This window comes from Delphinapterus leucas, chromosome 14, assembly GCF_059928025.1.
Source record: "Delphinapterus leucas isolate spDelLeu-1000000601 "Yukka" chromosome 14, BTC_Dleu_Yukka2, whole genome shotgun sequence".
Lineage (NCBI taxonomy): Eukaryota > Metazoa > Chordata > Mammalia > Artiodactyla > Monodontidae > Delphinapterus > Delphinapterus leucas.
Window position 1 is genome coordinate 82,348,907 of NC_143142.1, and position 16,838 is coordinate 82,365,744.

General features: G+C 36.4%; 1 protein-coding gene across 12 annotated transcripts in view; it reads right to left on the reverse strand.

Moving 5' to 3' along the window:
• Positions 1 to 16,838, reverse strand: part of RTTN (rotatin) — a 163,723-nt gene that overhangs the window by 131,760 nt on the left and 15,125 nt on the right. For all 12 annotated transcript variants that reach the window (XM_089895303.1, XM_089895309.1, XM_030762001.2 and 9 more), the window contains 2 exons: positions 15,001 to 15,116; positions 3,424 to 3,594 (listed from right to left, as the gene is read on the reverse strand). In XM_089895303.1, coding sequence (XP_089751429.1) covers positions 3,424 to 3,594; positions 15,001 to 15,116 — 287 coding nt within the window. The remainder of the gene's footprint in view (positions 1 to 3,423; positions 3,595 to 15,000; positions 15,117 to 16,838) is intronic.

Consider the following 16,838-nt stretch of genomic DNA (forward strand, 5'->3'; position numbering starts at 1 on the left):
AATCAAGGATGACTCTAAGGTTTTTTCCTGATCAACAATCAATTAGAATGAAGGTGCCATTTACTGAGCTAGGGAAGACTAGAGGAAGAACACATTTGTGCAGGGAAGTAAGGCTTGGGGCATGTTCAGTCGGAGATATCAGCTGTCAAGTGACGATGTCAAAAAGGATATTGGATATATACTTATGAGTTTGTGGTTCAGGTGACACGTGTTGTCTGAAAATATAAGTTTGGGAGGTGTCCGCAAATAGATGGCACTTAAAGACCAAAATGGGATGATATCTCATGAGGGCCAGGGCCAGTCCTGGGGTTCCACCCCTTTAAGAGGTTAGGAAGATAGAGAGGAATTAGCAAAGGAGACTCAGTGAGTGGGGCTCTGCGCTAAGATAGTAAATCCTAGTGGGTCTAACTCCAAAGGCACTGTGTTTTAGTTTAAAGGCGCTTTCTCTGACTCTAGGCAGAAAAATAAGAATAGCTGATGTGAGGATTAAATAAGCACTGGGCAGATGTCTGGCATATCACATTCAGTAAGCACTAATTTCCTTTCTTTCCTCTTTTCATCCCATCATTAAGGAATTCTGACATTTTCACTCTGCATACCTACATCTGAAACTCCTCTCAGCAACTCAAAGCACCAAGGTAAGGTCATACGTTTAATCCTTGCATGGCCAATGGACCCATCACAGTTTACACCCCAGACTGAAGACGGTGGTCCTACATATATAAGCATTAGTCTCATGTCAGTTGGGACTAAAAGTGATGACATTTCAGTGGAAAGCCATTACCAGTATTAGAAAAGAGTCAACATCGTCATCTCGTGCGTGCTGGAGGAGGAGGGGTATAATACTGTTTTCTCTAAACCTGCCACTCAGAGCAGCCAGGGCGTTATCCTGGCATGGCCTGTCAGAAGTACGGATTCTTAGGCCCTATCCAGACCTTACAGACCAGAACATGCAAGATCGGATTAACAAGATCTCTGGGTGATCTGGGTGCACATTACACTTTGAGAAATGCTGCTCTGAATCAATCAGCTACACCCAATTATTAGATTTTACATACCTCACTAAAAAAGTCAAAATCCTGTGGTATAAATTCTTCCCTACCTTCAGTCTGCTTGGCTGAGAAAGGGTCACAGGGGTTCCTAGGATGCTCTGGGATCTTGCTTCTGGCATAGGACCAGTATTTTTAGCTCTTATTTCCCAGATGGTTCCCCCATATGAAGTTAACTTCATTTGTCTTACCAATTTGATTTACCCAACCAGAACACTTTTAATTTTAATTTATAACATTGGTAATAACATTTACCAATGCATCATTTTAACCTATACATGGGTATTCTCCAAATTCATTTAAAATCAGCAATTATCAATTTCAGAAAAGGTCTTCAGGGCATTTTGTCAAAACATTCAAATTCAGGAAATCTCTACATAGATTCATACTATATCATTTTCCAACTTCAAAATTACATATTTGGTAAGTGGCAACTCAAACATTTAAAAGCCACTTTTCAGGTAGAAAGTTTCAGAGTCCAAATTCCACTTCAATGTTTGGTGGGCCAGCAACAGGCAGAGGGCAGCACAGCCTTGCATTCATATAAACTGAAGGAAGAGCATGTTTGTTTAGATCTCATTTTAAAGTTCTTAGTTAAGCAATCAAAGCAGTTATAACCATCTATAAGCTGATACCTTAATTACAATCTCTTCAATGACCCCACTTACTGTTCCAATGAAGTTCCAAGCTACATATTTAAAAGAGCTCCCCAAAATGACAGATACTGATTTGCCTTCAAAAACAAAAAATAGCTACCTTAAAAAAAGACATGGAGAGTTGGCTTTACATTATTCTAACACTAAAGTAAGTCAAATAAAATAAATTATTGACTTCTATTTTGATTCCTGCCCAAATAAGCATATAGATGAAAAAAACTCTATAATCAAAAAAGCCATAAATAAGCTCTACGGTACAACTGACAAGTAACTTTTCCAAAAATACCTCAACCTATACATAGATTGATCATTTGTAATACTTAGTAACAAGTTATTGTAGCACTACTAATTTTTCAGTTATATAACATTATCATGTAAAGTTGAGACACCTATATTTTAAATGCAATTCCAGTCTTATATGACTGAAATTCTTCAATTTATAATGTTTATGCCTTGGAAAATTATCACTCTTTAACAGAGAGTGTTATTCAGAAACATAACAATTAATAAAAAAGTTAAAAATTAAAATTAACAGAAATGTTATTTTCCCTAAAGGAAAATACTATATTTAAAATTTAATGTTCTATTCTTATTTTTCCAGATGACCTGATACTATTTTGCATATATTGCATATGTGTTATTAAAAACTGGAGTTTAGGGCTTCCCTGGTGGCACAGTGGTTGAGAGTCCGCCTGCCGATGCAGGGGACGCGGGTTCGTGCCCCGGTCCAGGAAGATCCCACATACCACGGAGCGGCTGGGCCTGTGAGCCATGGCCGCTGAGCCTGCGTGTCCGGAGCCTGTGCTCCGCAACAGGAGAGGCCACAACAGTGAGAGGCCCACGTACCGCAAAAAAAAAAAAAAAAAATGGAGTTTAGACTACATGCTCTGCAGAATTCTATGGAGCAAAAGGGCAAGTGGCTATAACAAAGGACAACAAAAGGCACAGGAAATGGTTCTTTAGCTGCAGTAATTTTTCCCATACCTTCAGTTAAGCACGATGCTACACCTTTCTTTTTGCAATAAGTTCACTACACAACACTTGCATATGAGTCATTTGAGATATTTTTACCACCAACGTTCAAATTCAGAGATATAACCTCCACTTTAAAGTACAGTCAATAAGATGATTTAAAAGAAATGTTTACACCTATTAAAATCACCTTTAACATACAGTCACATAATGGAATAGTATTTTGCAATAAAAATTAACAAACAACTGCTACAAGCAACAACAAAAATGAATCTCAAAAAAAAAAAATCTTGAGCAATTACATACTTTATACATCTATTTATATAAAGCTCAAAAACAGAAAAACCCCTCTATGGTGACAGAAGTCAGAAAGGAGTTTAGCTTGCAGGGGTGGGGAGAGGAGAGGTTAAGCGACGGGAAGCGGCCTTGAAAGGCTGGTCATGTTCTACTTCATGTTTTGGGGGGTGGTCACTTTCTAAACACAGATATATTCACTTAGTAAAAATGCACTGAACTGTGCACCTTTCTCAACATATTACACCACAGTTTTTAAAAGTTATCTTAAAAAATGAGTATTTTTTTCTATCAATTTATTTGTTAAAACTAATAAAAAATGTTAGCCATTTCTCAATTTCTGCATTTCCAATATAATCTTTGTACACCATGAAATGATCAGAAGGAATCTACAACAGAACAGTGACTGTAACACCCAGTAAACTACAACAGAGCCACGCTACCCGCCTTACCTTTTCAACAGGGAGAAGCGTCTGCAGCAGTCGGACTGCAAACAGCGAAATGCTGACAAAGGCCATCCTGTGGTGCACCAGCACCGCCTCTGGTTGTTCCAAACTGATGTTGCTTTTATGGTAGCACATGCTGTCTCCAAGGGACCCCAACACCATGAGCAGTTTCTTTTTCTGCAAACGTTTTAACACGAAACAGAAGAAAACAATCAATTTTAGGGGCTAATATAGAAATATCATGGAGAACAATATAAAATGTTATCATTAAATAATATAAATGTATTCCTCCCTATAAGAATAACCAATACATGCTGAGATACTTTTAACGATAGGAAAGAATGATAAGTATACCTAAATTTTTTAAAAAGCTAACAATTTTTAAGTATTTAATATGAATTCTAACTAATAATAAATAAAAATAAACAAAATACAAAAACTTAATGATCCATTAGTTCCTCCTAGTTTCTAGTGCTTAATTGTTCCAACTCTGAACACTGCATGTAAATCTCTCATCCAATATTTATTGGACTTAGTGTATGCTTAACACAGTGGCAGGTATATGGGGGAAAATGCATTAGTTCAAGAGACATGATCCCTGCCCTCAAAGTGATCCCAAAGTTACTAAAGAAATGAAACAGGGGGAGTCAAATAATTAAAAAACAATGAAATATTAAATTGTATAATCTCTCTTCAGGTAATAAGGTGGTTTCAGAGCAAATGTTCCACCATCATGAATTTCTAGATACCTTACTCCTTAAATAGAAGTTGTATCTTTTAAATTGAAAGGTATGCATAAAACATGAAATCTAAAATACAGTAGACTAACTGGCAAGTAATAACAACATAGACCAAAATATATCCTAGATATGTTGACATAACCCTATAAACTAGCTGCTGAAAGGACAGTATCAGAAAAAGGGTAGAACAAAAAAAGCACTGGGGTTCTCACTCTCAACTTTCCATGGAAAATTTATGAAAATTAAAATGAGAAATTACCAGTAAACTGAAGACAAAAATATAATGTGTGTCAGAAATTTTTTAATTCAAGGATAAATAAACACGAAATAAAACTAAAAGACATGGGGCCTATAAAAGTTACATAAAGTATCAAAGCCACAATAGATACACTTCACATCCATTAGGATGGACATTATCAAAAATAATAGGAAATAACAAATGTTGACGAGGATGTGGAGAAACTGGAGCACCTGTGCATTGCTGGTGGAAATGTAAAAGGTTCAGTCACTGTGGAAATAGTATGGCAGTTCCTCAAAACATTAAACATAGAATTACCATATGATCCAGCAATGTCACTTCTGAGTATATGGCCAAAAGAATCGAAAGCAGGGATTTCAAACACTTATTTGTACATCAATGTTCACAGCAACATTATTCACAACAGCCAAAAGGTAGAAATGTGTCTATCAACATATGAATGTATAAACAATATGCAGTAGATGGTATACATACAATGAAATATTCAGCCTTAAAAGGGAATGACATTTTGACACATGCTACAACAAGATGACTCTTGAAAACATTAAGTAAAATAAGCCAGATACAAAAAGACAAGTACTGTATGATTCCTCTTATATGAGGCACCTAAAATATACAAATTCATAAAGAAACAAGGTAGAAGAGTGGTTATCAGGGACTGGGGGAAGAGGAGAGTGGGGAGTTATTGTTTAGTGGGTGTGGAGTTTCACTCTGAGATGATGAAAAAGTTTTGGAGACAGATAATGGTGACAATTGTACAACAATGTGAATGTGCCTAATGCCACTGAATTATACACTCAAAAAGAGTTAAATGGTAAATTTTATGTTATGTATATTTTACAAAATTTTAAAAATTATATAAAGGAGTAAACATTTTTTTGTTACTTACATGGATCATTTGAAAAATTTAAAGATAAACACAAATAACATTACAACTATGATACTTTCCAAATCACTACAGAAGTAAAAGGAAGATAAAATAATCTATAGAGTAAAAAAAAAAAGGAAACAAAAGAGATAGCAAAACTTCTGCATGAAGACCAAGTATAATAACTGTACTAAAAAAGGTTAAATTTCTCTGTACGTGAAATATGATTTCATACTGAAGTAAAAATCAAAAATAATCTACACATACAAAAAAGACTATCTTTGTACATAAAAGGTTAAAAATTAGTGTAGTGAGAAAAATCTCAAAAAAACAATCTAACCTTACACCTAAAGGAACTAGAGAAAGTACAAACAAAACCCAAAGTTAGTAGAAGGAAAGAAATCATAAAGATCAGAGCAGAAATAAACGAAATAGAAACAAAGAAAACAATAGCAAAGATCAATAAAACTAAAAGCTGGTTCTTTGAGAAGATAAACAAAATTGATAAACCTTTAGCCAGACTCATCAAGAAAAAGAGGGAGAGGACTCAAATCAATAATATTAGAAATGAAAAAGGAGAAGTTACAACAGACACCACAGAAATACAAAGCATCCTAAGAGACTACTACAAGCACCTCTATCCCAATAAAGTGGACAACCTGGAAGAAATGGACAAACTCTTAGAAAGGTAATAACCTTCCAAGACTAAACAGGAAGAAATAGAAAATATGAACAGACCAATCATAAGTAATGAAATCGAAACTGTGATTAAAAATCTTCCAACAAACAAAAAGTCCAGGACCAGATGGCTTCACAGGTGAATTCTATCAAACATTTAGAGAAGAGCTAACACCCATTCTTCTAAAACTCTTCCAAAAAATTGCAGAGGAAGGAACACTCCCAAACTCTTTCTATGAGGCCACCATCACCCTGATACCCAAACCAGACAAAGATACTACAAAAAAAGAAAATTACAGACCAATAGCACTGATGAATATAGATGCAAAAATCCTCAACAAAATACTAGCAAACAGAATCCAACAACACATTAAAAGGATCATACACCATGATCAAGTGGGATTTATCCCAGGGATGCAAGGATTCTTCAATATATGCAAATCAATCAATGTGATACACCATATTAACAAACTGAAGAATAAAAACCATATGATCATCTCAATAGATGTAGAAAAAACTTCTGACAAAATCAACACCCATTTATGATGAAAACTCTCCAGAAAGGGGGCATGGAGGGAACCTACCTCAACAAAATAAAGATCATATACAACAAACCCACAGCAGACATCATCCTCAATGGTGAAAAACTGAAAGCATTTCTTCGAAGATCAGGAATAAGACAAGGATGTCCACTCTCACCACTATTATTCAACATAGTTTTGGAAGTCCTAGCCACAGCAATCAGAGAAGAAAAATAAATAAAAGGAATACAAATTGGAAAAGAAAAAGTGAAACTGTCACTGTTTGCAGATTACATGATACTACACATAGAGAATCCTAAAGATGCTACCAGAAAACTACTAGAGCTAATCAATGAATTTGGTAAAGTTGCAGGATACAAAATTAATGCACAGAAATCTCTTGCATTCCTATACTAATGATGAAAAATGTGAAAGCTAAATTAAGGAAACAATCCCATTCACCACTGCAAAAAAAAGAATAAAACACCTAGGAATAAACCTATCTAAGGAGGTAAAAGACTGTACTCAGAGAACTATAAGACACTGATGAAAGAAACCAAAGATGACACAAACAGATAGAGAGATATACCACGTTCTTGGATTGGAAGAATCAACATTGTGAAAATGACCATACTACCAAAAGCAATCTACAAATTCAGTGCAATCCCTATCAAACTACCAATGGCATTTTTTACAGAACTAGAACAAAAAATTTCACAATTTGTATGGAAACACAAAAGATCCCGAATAGCCAAAGCAATCTTGAGAAAGAAAAACAGAGCTGGAGGAATCAGACTCTCTGACTTCAGACTATACTACAAAGCTACAGTAATCAAGAAAATAGGGTACTGGCACAAAAACAGAAATATAGATAAATGGTACAGGATAGAAAGACCAGAGATAAACCCATGCACCTATGGTCAACTAATCTATGACAAAGGAGGCAAGGATATAAAATAGAGAAAAGACAGTCTCTTCAAGAAGTGGTGCTGGGAAAACTGGACAGCTACATGTAAAAGAATGAAATTAGAACACTCCCTAACACCATACACAAAAATAAACTCAAAACGATTAAAGACCTAAATGTAAGGCTGGACACTAGAAAAGTCTTAGAGGAAAACATAGGAAGAACACTCTTTGGCATAAATCACAGCAAGGTCCTTTTTGACCCGCCTCCTAGAGTAATGGAAATAAAAACAAAAATAAACTAACAGGACCTAATGAAACTTAAAAGCTTTTGCAAAGCAAAGAAAACTACGAACAAGACGAAAAGACAACCCTCAGAATGGGAGAAAATATTTGCAAATGAATCAACAAAGGATTAATCTCCAAAATATATAAACAGCTCAAGTAGCTCAATATAAAACAAACAAACAACCCAATCCAAAAATGGGCAGAAGACCTAAACAGACATTTCTCCAGAGAAGATATACAGATTGCCAACAAACACATGAAAGGATGCTCAACGTCACTAATTATTAGGGAAATGCAAATCAAAACTACAATGAGGTATCACCTCACACCAGTGAGAATGGGCATCATCAAAAAATCTACAAACAATAAATGCTGGAGAGGGTGTGGAGAAAAGGGAACCCTCTTGCACTGTTGGTGGGAATGTAAATTGATACAGCCACTATGGAGAACAGTATGGAGGTCCCTTAAAAAACTAAATATAGAATGACCATGACCCAGCAATCCCACTATGGGGCATATACCCAGAGAAAATCATAATTCAAAAAGACACATGCACCCCAATGTTCATTGCAGTACTGTTTACAATTGCCAGGACATGGAAGCAACCTGAATGCCCATTGACAGACAAATGCATAAAGAAGATGTGGCACATATATACAATGGAATATTACTCAGCCATAAAAAGGAACGAAATTGGGTCATTTGTAGAGACATGGATGGATCTAGAGACTGTCATACAGAGTGAAGTAAGTCAGAAAGAGAAAAACAAATATCGTATATTAGCACATATATGTGGAACCTAGAAAAATGGTACAGATGAACCAGTTTGCAGGGCAGAAATAGAGACACAGATGTAGAGAACAAACGTATGGACACCAAGGGGGGAAGTGGCGGGGTGGGGGTGATGGTGGGATGAACTGGGAGATTGGGATTGACATGTATACACTGATGTGTATAAAACTGATGACTAATAAGGACCTGCTGTATAAAAAAATACATAAAATAAAATTCAAAAATTCAAAAAAAACTAGTGTAGTGAAATATGAACAAAAATGTATGAAATATAAATAATGAATAATTAAGAACAAAAAAATTAGATAAATTAGGTAATTTTCTATTGATGAAGTGCATAATAGAGAGTAAAGACCCAACATGAATGAGTCATTGTGGTCTGAATAACATAAATATGAAGCAAAACGTGAAGTTGGATTTAAAGGTTTTAACTCAGTCTTTTTTACCTTAATTGATAAATTAAACAGATATAAACTTTCAACATTTCAAAGACTACAACTCCTCGAGTTTCCAAGGAACACTGACTAAAACTAGCCATTTACTTAATCGCAAAAAATGGTCAGTGTATATTTAAGACTATGTTCTTTGAGCCCACGGAAATAAAACTAAAAGTTAAAAATTTCAACCAAACGTAGGGCCACCCTTACAAAATTAAAATAGAAAATTTTAATAGCACTTATATTAATAACCACTGGTCTACAGAAAACAAATTAGAAACACAGTGACAGTCTTATTACATGGACAGGCAATTTTTCACCCAGTGCTTCTCCATTAAAATACTTTTTTACGTCTACAAACAACCTATCTCTGTTATTCAAGACTAACTTTGACAATTTACAATTTAAATCAATGAACACATTTAAGACCTCAGTATCGCAAGGCTTTTTGTAAAAATCTATTTGCTTGTGAAATTGTTTCAAATAACCTTGCTAATTCTAATGATGAATTGACGTACTTCTCAAAATAGTATAAAAAGGAAGTATTAAATACTGTAAGAATCAGTCTTGCAGCTTTTACTATTTCCAACGCTTCTTCCAAGCCAAAAAAAAAAAAAAAGTGTTTTTTTTTGGGTTTTTTTTGCGGTACACGGGCCTCTCACTGTTGTGGCCTCTCCCGTTGCGGAGCACAGGCTCCGGACGCGCAGGCTCAGCAGCCATGGCTCACGGGCCCAGCCGCTCCACGGCATGTGGGATCTTCCCGGACCGGGGCACGAACCTGCATCCCCTGCATCGGCAGGCGGACTCTCAACCACTGCACCACCAGGGAAGCCCAGTGTTTTGTTTTTAATGTTTTAAGAAAAGAAAGGATTTTAAAACAATACTATCTGGTCCACAGTTTTAATTTGCTGGGCTAAAGATATTTAAACAGCTGTAAAGTAGTTGATGCAGAAAAAAAAAAAAAGAGCCAGTTTTCAGAGGATAGTCAAAGCTTTTACAAAATTACAGACTTAAAATATCAGATGAACAAAATATTCTAACTATTCCCAATGAAACAGAATTTATAGTGCAAACACAATATCTCCACTAACTGCACAATATAAAACAGGTTTTGGATTCCGTAAAGCCTCTGAGATAAGTGACTCTCCCCCATATGCTCCCAGCCTCACACTCCCCACTCCCCTTCTACAAGGCAGCCAATTACTGTTCTGCATGCAAGTCTCACCAGGCACTTCTATGTTTAAGAGCAAGCTCATCCTGCCTGCAGAATGACAGCCAAACTACTCAGCAGCACGTCAAAAGCCTTCTGTGAGCAGACCCCGCCTGAACCCTCCAGCCTCTCTCCCACCACATCCACCTCACGTTTTATGCTCTGGTTGCTTGCAGTCCTCCCAACAGCCCTAGCCTTGACCACCAATCAGCACTATTCATTCCTCCCCATCATTCTCTTCCCCTCCGCCAGACAAAAAGCCCTACCTTTACTTTCCTAGCCAAATCGTGTTCGTAATTTAAACTCAGCTCAGCCACGATTTACACAAAGCCCTTCCTGAGATTCTCGGCTGGGAGTGTTTTCAAAGCACCCTTGGCACATGAGAAGATACTCAACATTACTAGTCAGAGAAATGCAAATCAGAACAACAGTGAGATATCACCTCACACCTATCAGAATGGCTATCAACAAAAAGACCACTAATACAAATGTTGACAAGGATGTGGAGAAAAGGGATCCCCTGTACACTGTTGGTGGGAATGTAAATCGATGCAGCCGCCATAGAAAAAAGCATGGAGATTCCTCAAAAAACTAAAACGAGAATTACTGTATAATCCAACAATTCCACTTCTGGGTTTATATCCAAAAAAAATGAAAACACCAGTTCAAAGAGACGTGCCCCCCAACGTTTAGAGCAGCTCTATTTACAACAGCCAAGATATGGAAACAACCTAAGTGACCATCGACAGACGAATGGATAAAGAAGATGTGGCACATATGTACACAAACACATACACACATATACATATAATGGAATATTAATCAGCCATAAAAAAGAATGAAATATTGCCAGTTGTGACAACACAGATGGACCCAGAAAGTATTATGCTAAGTGAAATAAGGCAGATAAAGACAAAAAACATATGATTTCACTTATATTTGGAATCTAAAAAACAAATGAACAAACTTCAAAACAGAAACAGACTCATAGACACAGAGAACGAACAGGTAGCTGCCAGAGGGGAAGAGAGGGGGGGAATGAGTGAAATAGGTGAGAGAGATTAAGAGGTACAAACTGCAAATTTCAAAATAAATGAGTCATGGGGATGAAATGTACAGCATGGGGAATACAGTCAATTTTTTATCTAACTCCCACAAGAGTGAAAAGAATTGCTGCTTATACATCTTGCACCCCCAGGGCCCAGGGTCGACTAAAAAATTATTCACAACCTAGAAGTTGAGAGTTATGTTTTATTCAGCAGGAATTTTTAGGACTTCAAGCCCAGGAGGCCGCATCTCAAGTAACCCTGAGAGAACTGCTCCGTGGAGGCGAGGTGGGGAGCCAGGATACATGGGAGTTTTGTAACGAAGGGCATGGAGTCTGAATGTCAAAAGATTACTGTTAATTAAGGAGAACCACATATCTCAAGTTAAGGAATTTAGCGCTTTTCTGTGCACGGGAAGATGCAAGAGTCTGGGCTCACTGAAATCATTGCAGTCTGATGGCTGCTAGATGGCAGGTATTCTTTTCCTTCCTGAGTTTCCTCACGGCTCACCAGCTCACCATCGGAGGTGGCTGCAATCACTGATGACTGTGACATCCTTTGTTTACTGATACAGCAGGCAGTATTCTATTTATCACTAGCATATAATGAGCAATCAAAGAATGTTTGGTGAACTAAAACACCTGTCTCTGGACCGGCGGCAGTAGCAGGAAAAGCATATGCTAATTAGAGATTCCACTCAGCCAATTATAAATTCACAATCTGGTTCAATTCCCCTTCTTGAGCCCTTACTGGATACCAACCCCTTCTCTCTAGAAACTTTCATAATCCTCTCCACTTCACTTGAACTTCAACCAGCAATTCTTCCAACATGCCTGGAAACCTAAGTTACCAGCTCACAGCAGGTCAGATGGGAATTTAGAAGGAATGAGTCATAAAGAAGGAGAAAACACTGCTTTTCGTGACACTGAGTGACAGCAGTGACAGAAAGAAGAAAGGCAAAAAACGAACAGAAAACAGCCCCAAGAGTCTGGGGTTATCTGGCATGAGGAAAAGAGCCTTACTCCCGTGAACCTAACTTACCATGTGAATAAGGAAAAAACAAACTTAATTTCATAGGTAGGCAAAAAAAGGATGACATACTTCAGGTCATCCTAACTTTTACAAGTGCTTACCAAAAAAATTTTTTATTTTAACAAAATATAATTTCAGTGAAAATATTTCTTCTTTTATTTATTTCGACTGAAATAAAAATATTCAATTTATGGAGAAAAAATTTCTTTGACTATGCTTACATAAACTGAGTTATGGAATTCCAGACATGAATGCTATTAGCACTATTTGGAAAGATCTAGAGAATTGATTACATATCTACATGCATTTAATTACTGAATTGGTCAACATTTATTACTTCGTTCCTTTAATGACACGACAAAAATATGCTTCTGCCTTCTGTGTAAACCTCACAAAAGTAGGGACATTAAGGAATTCTACTTAATTGTCTGCTTCTATTAATATATAGCCCAAAGGGATGAGATTTTTCCTAGGAAGCATTTATTCTTTTAAATAAGTAAGTCAAATATAATTTCCAGCAGTACTATTTAACATTTCTAACATACCAATTGGCACTTGCACAACAGATTTAACCTTTAAAGTAAAAATAATTCATTGAATCATAAAAGATCAGCAGCCAAAAGTTAAAAATGAATGACTAACTTTTACAGATAAATGTTCTGGCCAAGAAACTTGAGCTATTTTAAGAAGCAACTGATAAAACATTCTTCACACTTCTCAAGGAAAACTCACTTGTTGAAAACCTTCAATATGTGAAAACCTTCTAAAAGTACTACAGAATAATGTGATAACCTTAAGGATGAACAAAAAACTAAGATAAGAACTATTATCCCTGTTTTATAAATAAATTGTAGGACTTGAAACAATATATTACACCTACTGTAAAATGTTTCAGTTGTGTTTCTTTTCAAAAGATTTGTGTAGATAAAAAAAATTGGGAGAGGGCTTCCCTGGTGGCACAGGGGTTAAGAATCCGCCTGCCAATGCAGGGGACACGGGTTCAAGCCCTGGTCCGGGAAGATCCCACATGCCACGGAGCAACTAAGCCCGTGCGCCACAACTACTGAGCCTGCACTCTAGAGCCCGCGAACCACAACTACTGAAGCCCACGTGCCACAACTACTGAAGCCTGCACACCATAGAGCCCGTGCTCTGCAACAAGAGAAGCCACCGCAATGAGAAGCCCACACAATGCAACGAAGAGTAGCCCCCGCTCACCACAACTAGAGAAAGCCCGTGCACGGCAATGAAAACCCAACGCAGCCAAAAATAAATTAATTAATTTTAAAAAATGCACATTACTCATTTCACATTTTTGTTAGCAATTATGTCTATCAATGTGTTTATTGAGTGAATAAATACACAGTGAAGCAGTCGCAGCCTGTAAAAAAGAATGAAGATCTTCACATATGAACATGGAATAATCTCCATGCCTACGTTTACATCCATCCATCTATCCAGGATGCATTATTTTCTCTTCCAGTTTTATTGAGATATAGTTGACATATAGCACTGTATAAGTTTAAAGTGCAGAGCTTAATGATTTGACTTACATACATCATGAAATGATGACCACGTTAAGTTTGGTGAACATCCATCATCTCATATAGAAACAAAATTAGAGAGATAGAAAAACAGTTTCCTTTCCTTGTGATGAGATCCTCAGGATTCACTCTCTTAGCAACTTTCATACATAACACACAGCAGTTGTGCATTACATCCTAGTACTTATTCATCTTAAAATTGGAAATCTGTACCTTTGATCACCTTCCTTCAATTCCCCCTCTCCCTACTTCCCACCTCTGTTAATCACAAATCTGATCTTTTTTTTCTCTGAGTTCGTTTCTTTGCTTGTTTTTGCAGAATAACTGACTTAACACAACATAGTGATTCAATATTTCTATACATAATGGTCACAATAATAAGTCTAATTACTATACAGGATTTACTCTTACGTTGTAAAAACAAGGTATGAAACTGTATATGATATACCACCTTTTATGTAAGATGTGAGAGGGGGAATAAGAATCTACGTACTTATTTTCTTACATTTGCAAAAACTAAAATAAAAATGGAAAAAATAAACTAGAAAACAGGATGGCAGGGAGACACCCCTGAGTTACATTTTTATGAAGAGAAAACAATTCCCAAAAATGAAAACAAATTGAAACAAAAATCTAACTGTATACTGAATTGGTAACAGAGAAAATAATTCTTTTGAGTGACTTTAAGGCACAGAATTTTGACTTTATATACTTAGTGAGATATATACTTAGTGAGACTTAGTCTACGTCAAAAAGAACTGCAAGAAAATCCTGAACTTTATTAGTTATTGACCACAGTGATACTAATAACTGCTACTGTGAAATTACTTACTTTATGCTGAAGGTTAAAACTAATAAGCAATTATGTTGATGTTGCTAAGAATCTATGAAGGACAATAAAGTCCAAGCAAAGAAATACAAGTTGAAGCTCAGAAGTAGCAGAGTCTGAATTCATGAGTTTTTTTTAAATACAGGTTTCCTAGTTCTATTACTGAAGGGAAAGAATGATATCACTGTAACTACAAGCAGCCCTAATGGCCTGTTTCGGGTCTTGATATACATTTCCCCCATTAAAAGTAACCAGAATCTCTGGAGAAATGGCCTATTCCAGACTATGCACAAAATAAGCCTGGGATCTATTGTGTCTAAAACAAAGAAAGTTTTCAAAGACTAATGAGACAATGAAACCAGCTTAAAAGGACCAAGATAAAATAAAATACTAATATTATTACCCACATCCCAAGGAAAACCTTGATTCTCACCATATCTATAGCAAAAAGACTGCTGTCATCCCAGATATCTGCTGAAATCGCTTCACCAATAAGTACCATATCCTCTGCAAGCAATTCCAGAACTCTTATTATCATCTGTCTACTACCTAGGAATACAAATAGGAGAGAGAGAGAAGAAAAATAAAGTTAATTCAAATAAAGCTGAACATCATATTGCTCAATCCTCTGGTTAGCTAATGCCCCCAAGTTCCTATTTCTCTTTTTATTTTTTGATGTTTTTAGAATTGTTTAAAAGAGACGAATAGGGAAGTCACAATATACAATCACCATTAGACTTCTGTTTCAATCATAACACTATTTAACTACAAAAAATCAAATGTGCTTTTAAGTGGGAAAGATACTCAGGAAGAGTATAACAATAATCTAACTAAAAGCACTGTGAGATAGATTAAAATAACTTTTCAGATTCAGAGACCATCCATGTTACATGTAATAGGTGACAAAGCACAGGTTTAGTTGAGAAGATGCAGTCTAATAAATTTCCCACTTAGGACTAGAAGGTTTAAGCCTTGTCATGAATTAGTAGTTTCCTACACAGGAGTTGCCTGGGAAACCTACACTCACCTTAAACTCTAAAAACATTCCGGAGGAAACTGTGCTGTCAGAGTCACACCCACCTGAGCAATCTCCCTTCTCCACAGAGACAGAATAACAAAGGAATTCCACCGCCCATAATTCTAAGTACGGTGAATGTTCAATCAAGACTTTCCTGTCCCACATACCAAAGGTCAATTTCTAATGAATAAAAGTAAAACAAACTACCAGATCATAAGGGTCTAGATTAATTGTTTCATGAGAACAGCTGGAGCAAATTCTCTTACAAATCTCTTACGACACTGAACAAATGCAAATTATGCAATAATTTTCCACAAAAGGGCAAGAGAACATTTAGAAAATTTTATGTACCATGATACAGCTCTATAATTATCAATCTGACTTTTTACAGCAAATTAAGAAAAGGTTAAATGCAAAACCATTAAATCTAAAACTGTCCTCCTCAGTACACCATGCAGACAAACATATACAACTGATGATGCCAGAGTTCAGATCTTCCTTCATGTCACATTATTAGTACGTGAATTAATATGTATCCCTCACTCCTGGAAGCAGAGTTCTTCAGTCAGTGAGAAGTTAAGGTATAGCGTTTTCTTCAGAATAAAAAAAAAATTGTTCATGTTCCCAAATATACACCTACCTCCGGCCTTCTTCCCTATCACTTCCAAGCAGGCAAAGAATAGCCATAGGACTTAAAGAACCATCAGCATGGGACAGATTTTTTACTCAGCCAGTATAAACGAAAAAAAACAAAACCTATTTATCTTGTATTTGTATTTTGACAAGTTTATCAACTACTTAAAATGTATATATTTAGAGAATAAAAATCATTATTTATTCCAAACCTTTCTTCACCTTGCAAAATGCATGGACTTTGGTCTCAGAACCGTAGTTCAAGCCTCTGTTCCTCACTGTTTGACTTTGGATAAGTTTCTAAAGCACTCTAAACCTCAGCTTCCTCATTGTAAAACAGGGAGAAAAGCAGTAATTACCACTAAGGGATGTATAAAATGGGCTGGTGTGAGGAGTGCATAGAATAATGTGCACAAGACCACATCCGGTAGCCGAGCACAGCAGGTACTCAATGCGTGGTAACTTGTTTGATTACTAGGCTCTGTTGGACACTGGCCATATTATTATCCTTCTTATCACTCTCCACTAAAATCACAAAGACATCCCAGTGTACACTGCAGTACATCTTTGCAAACTTACCCAGCACATTTGAGAGAAAATGTAACTCCAGAACATTTGGG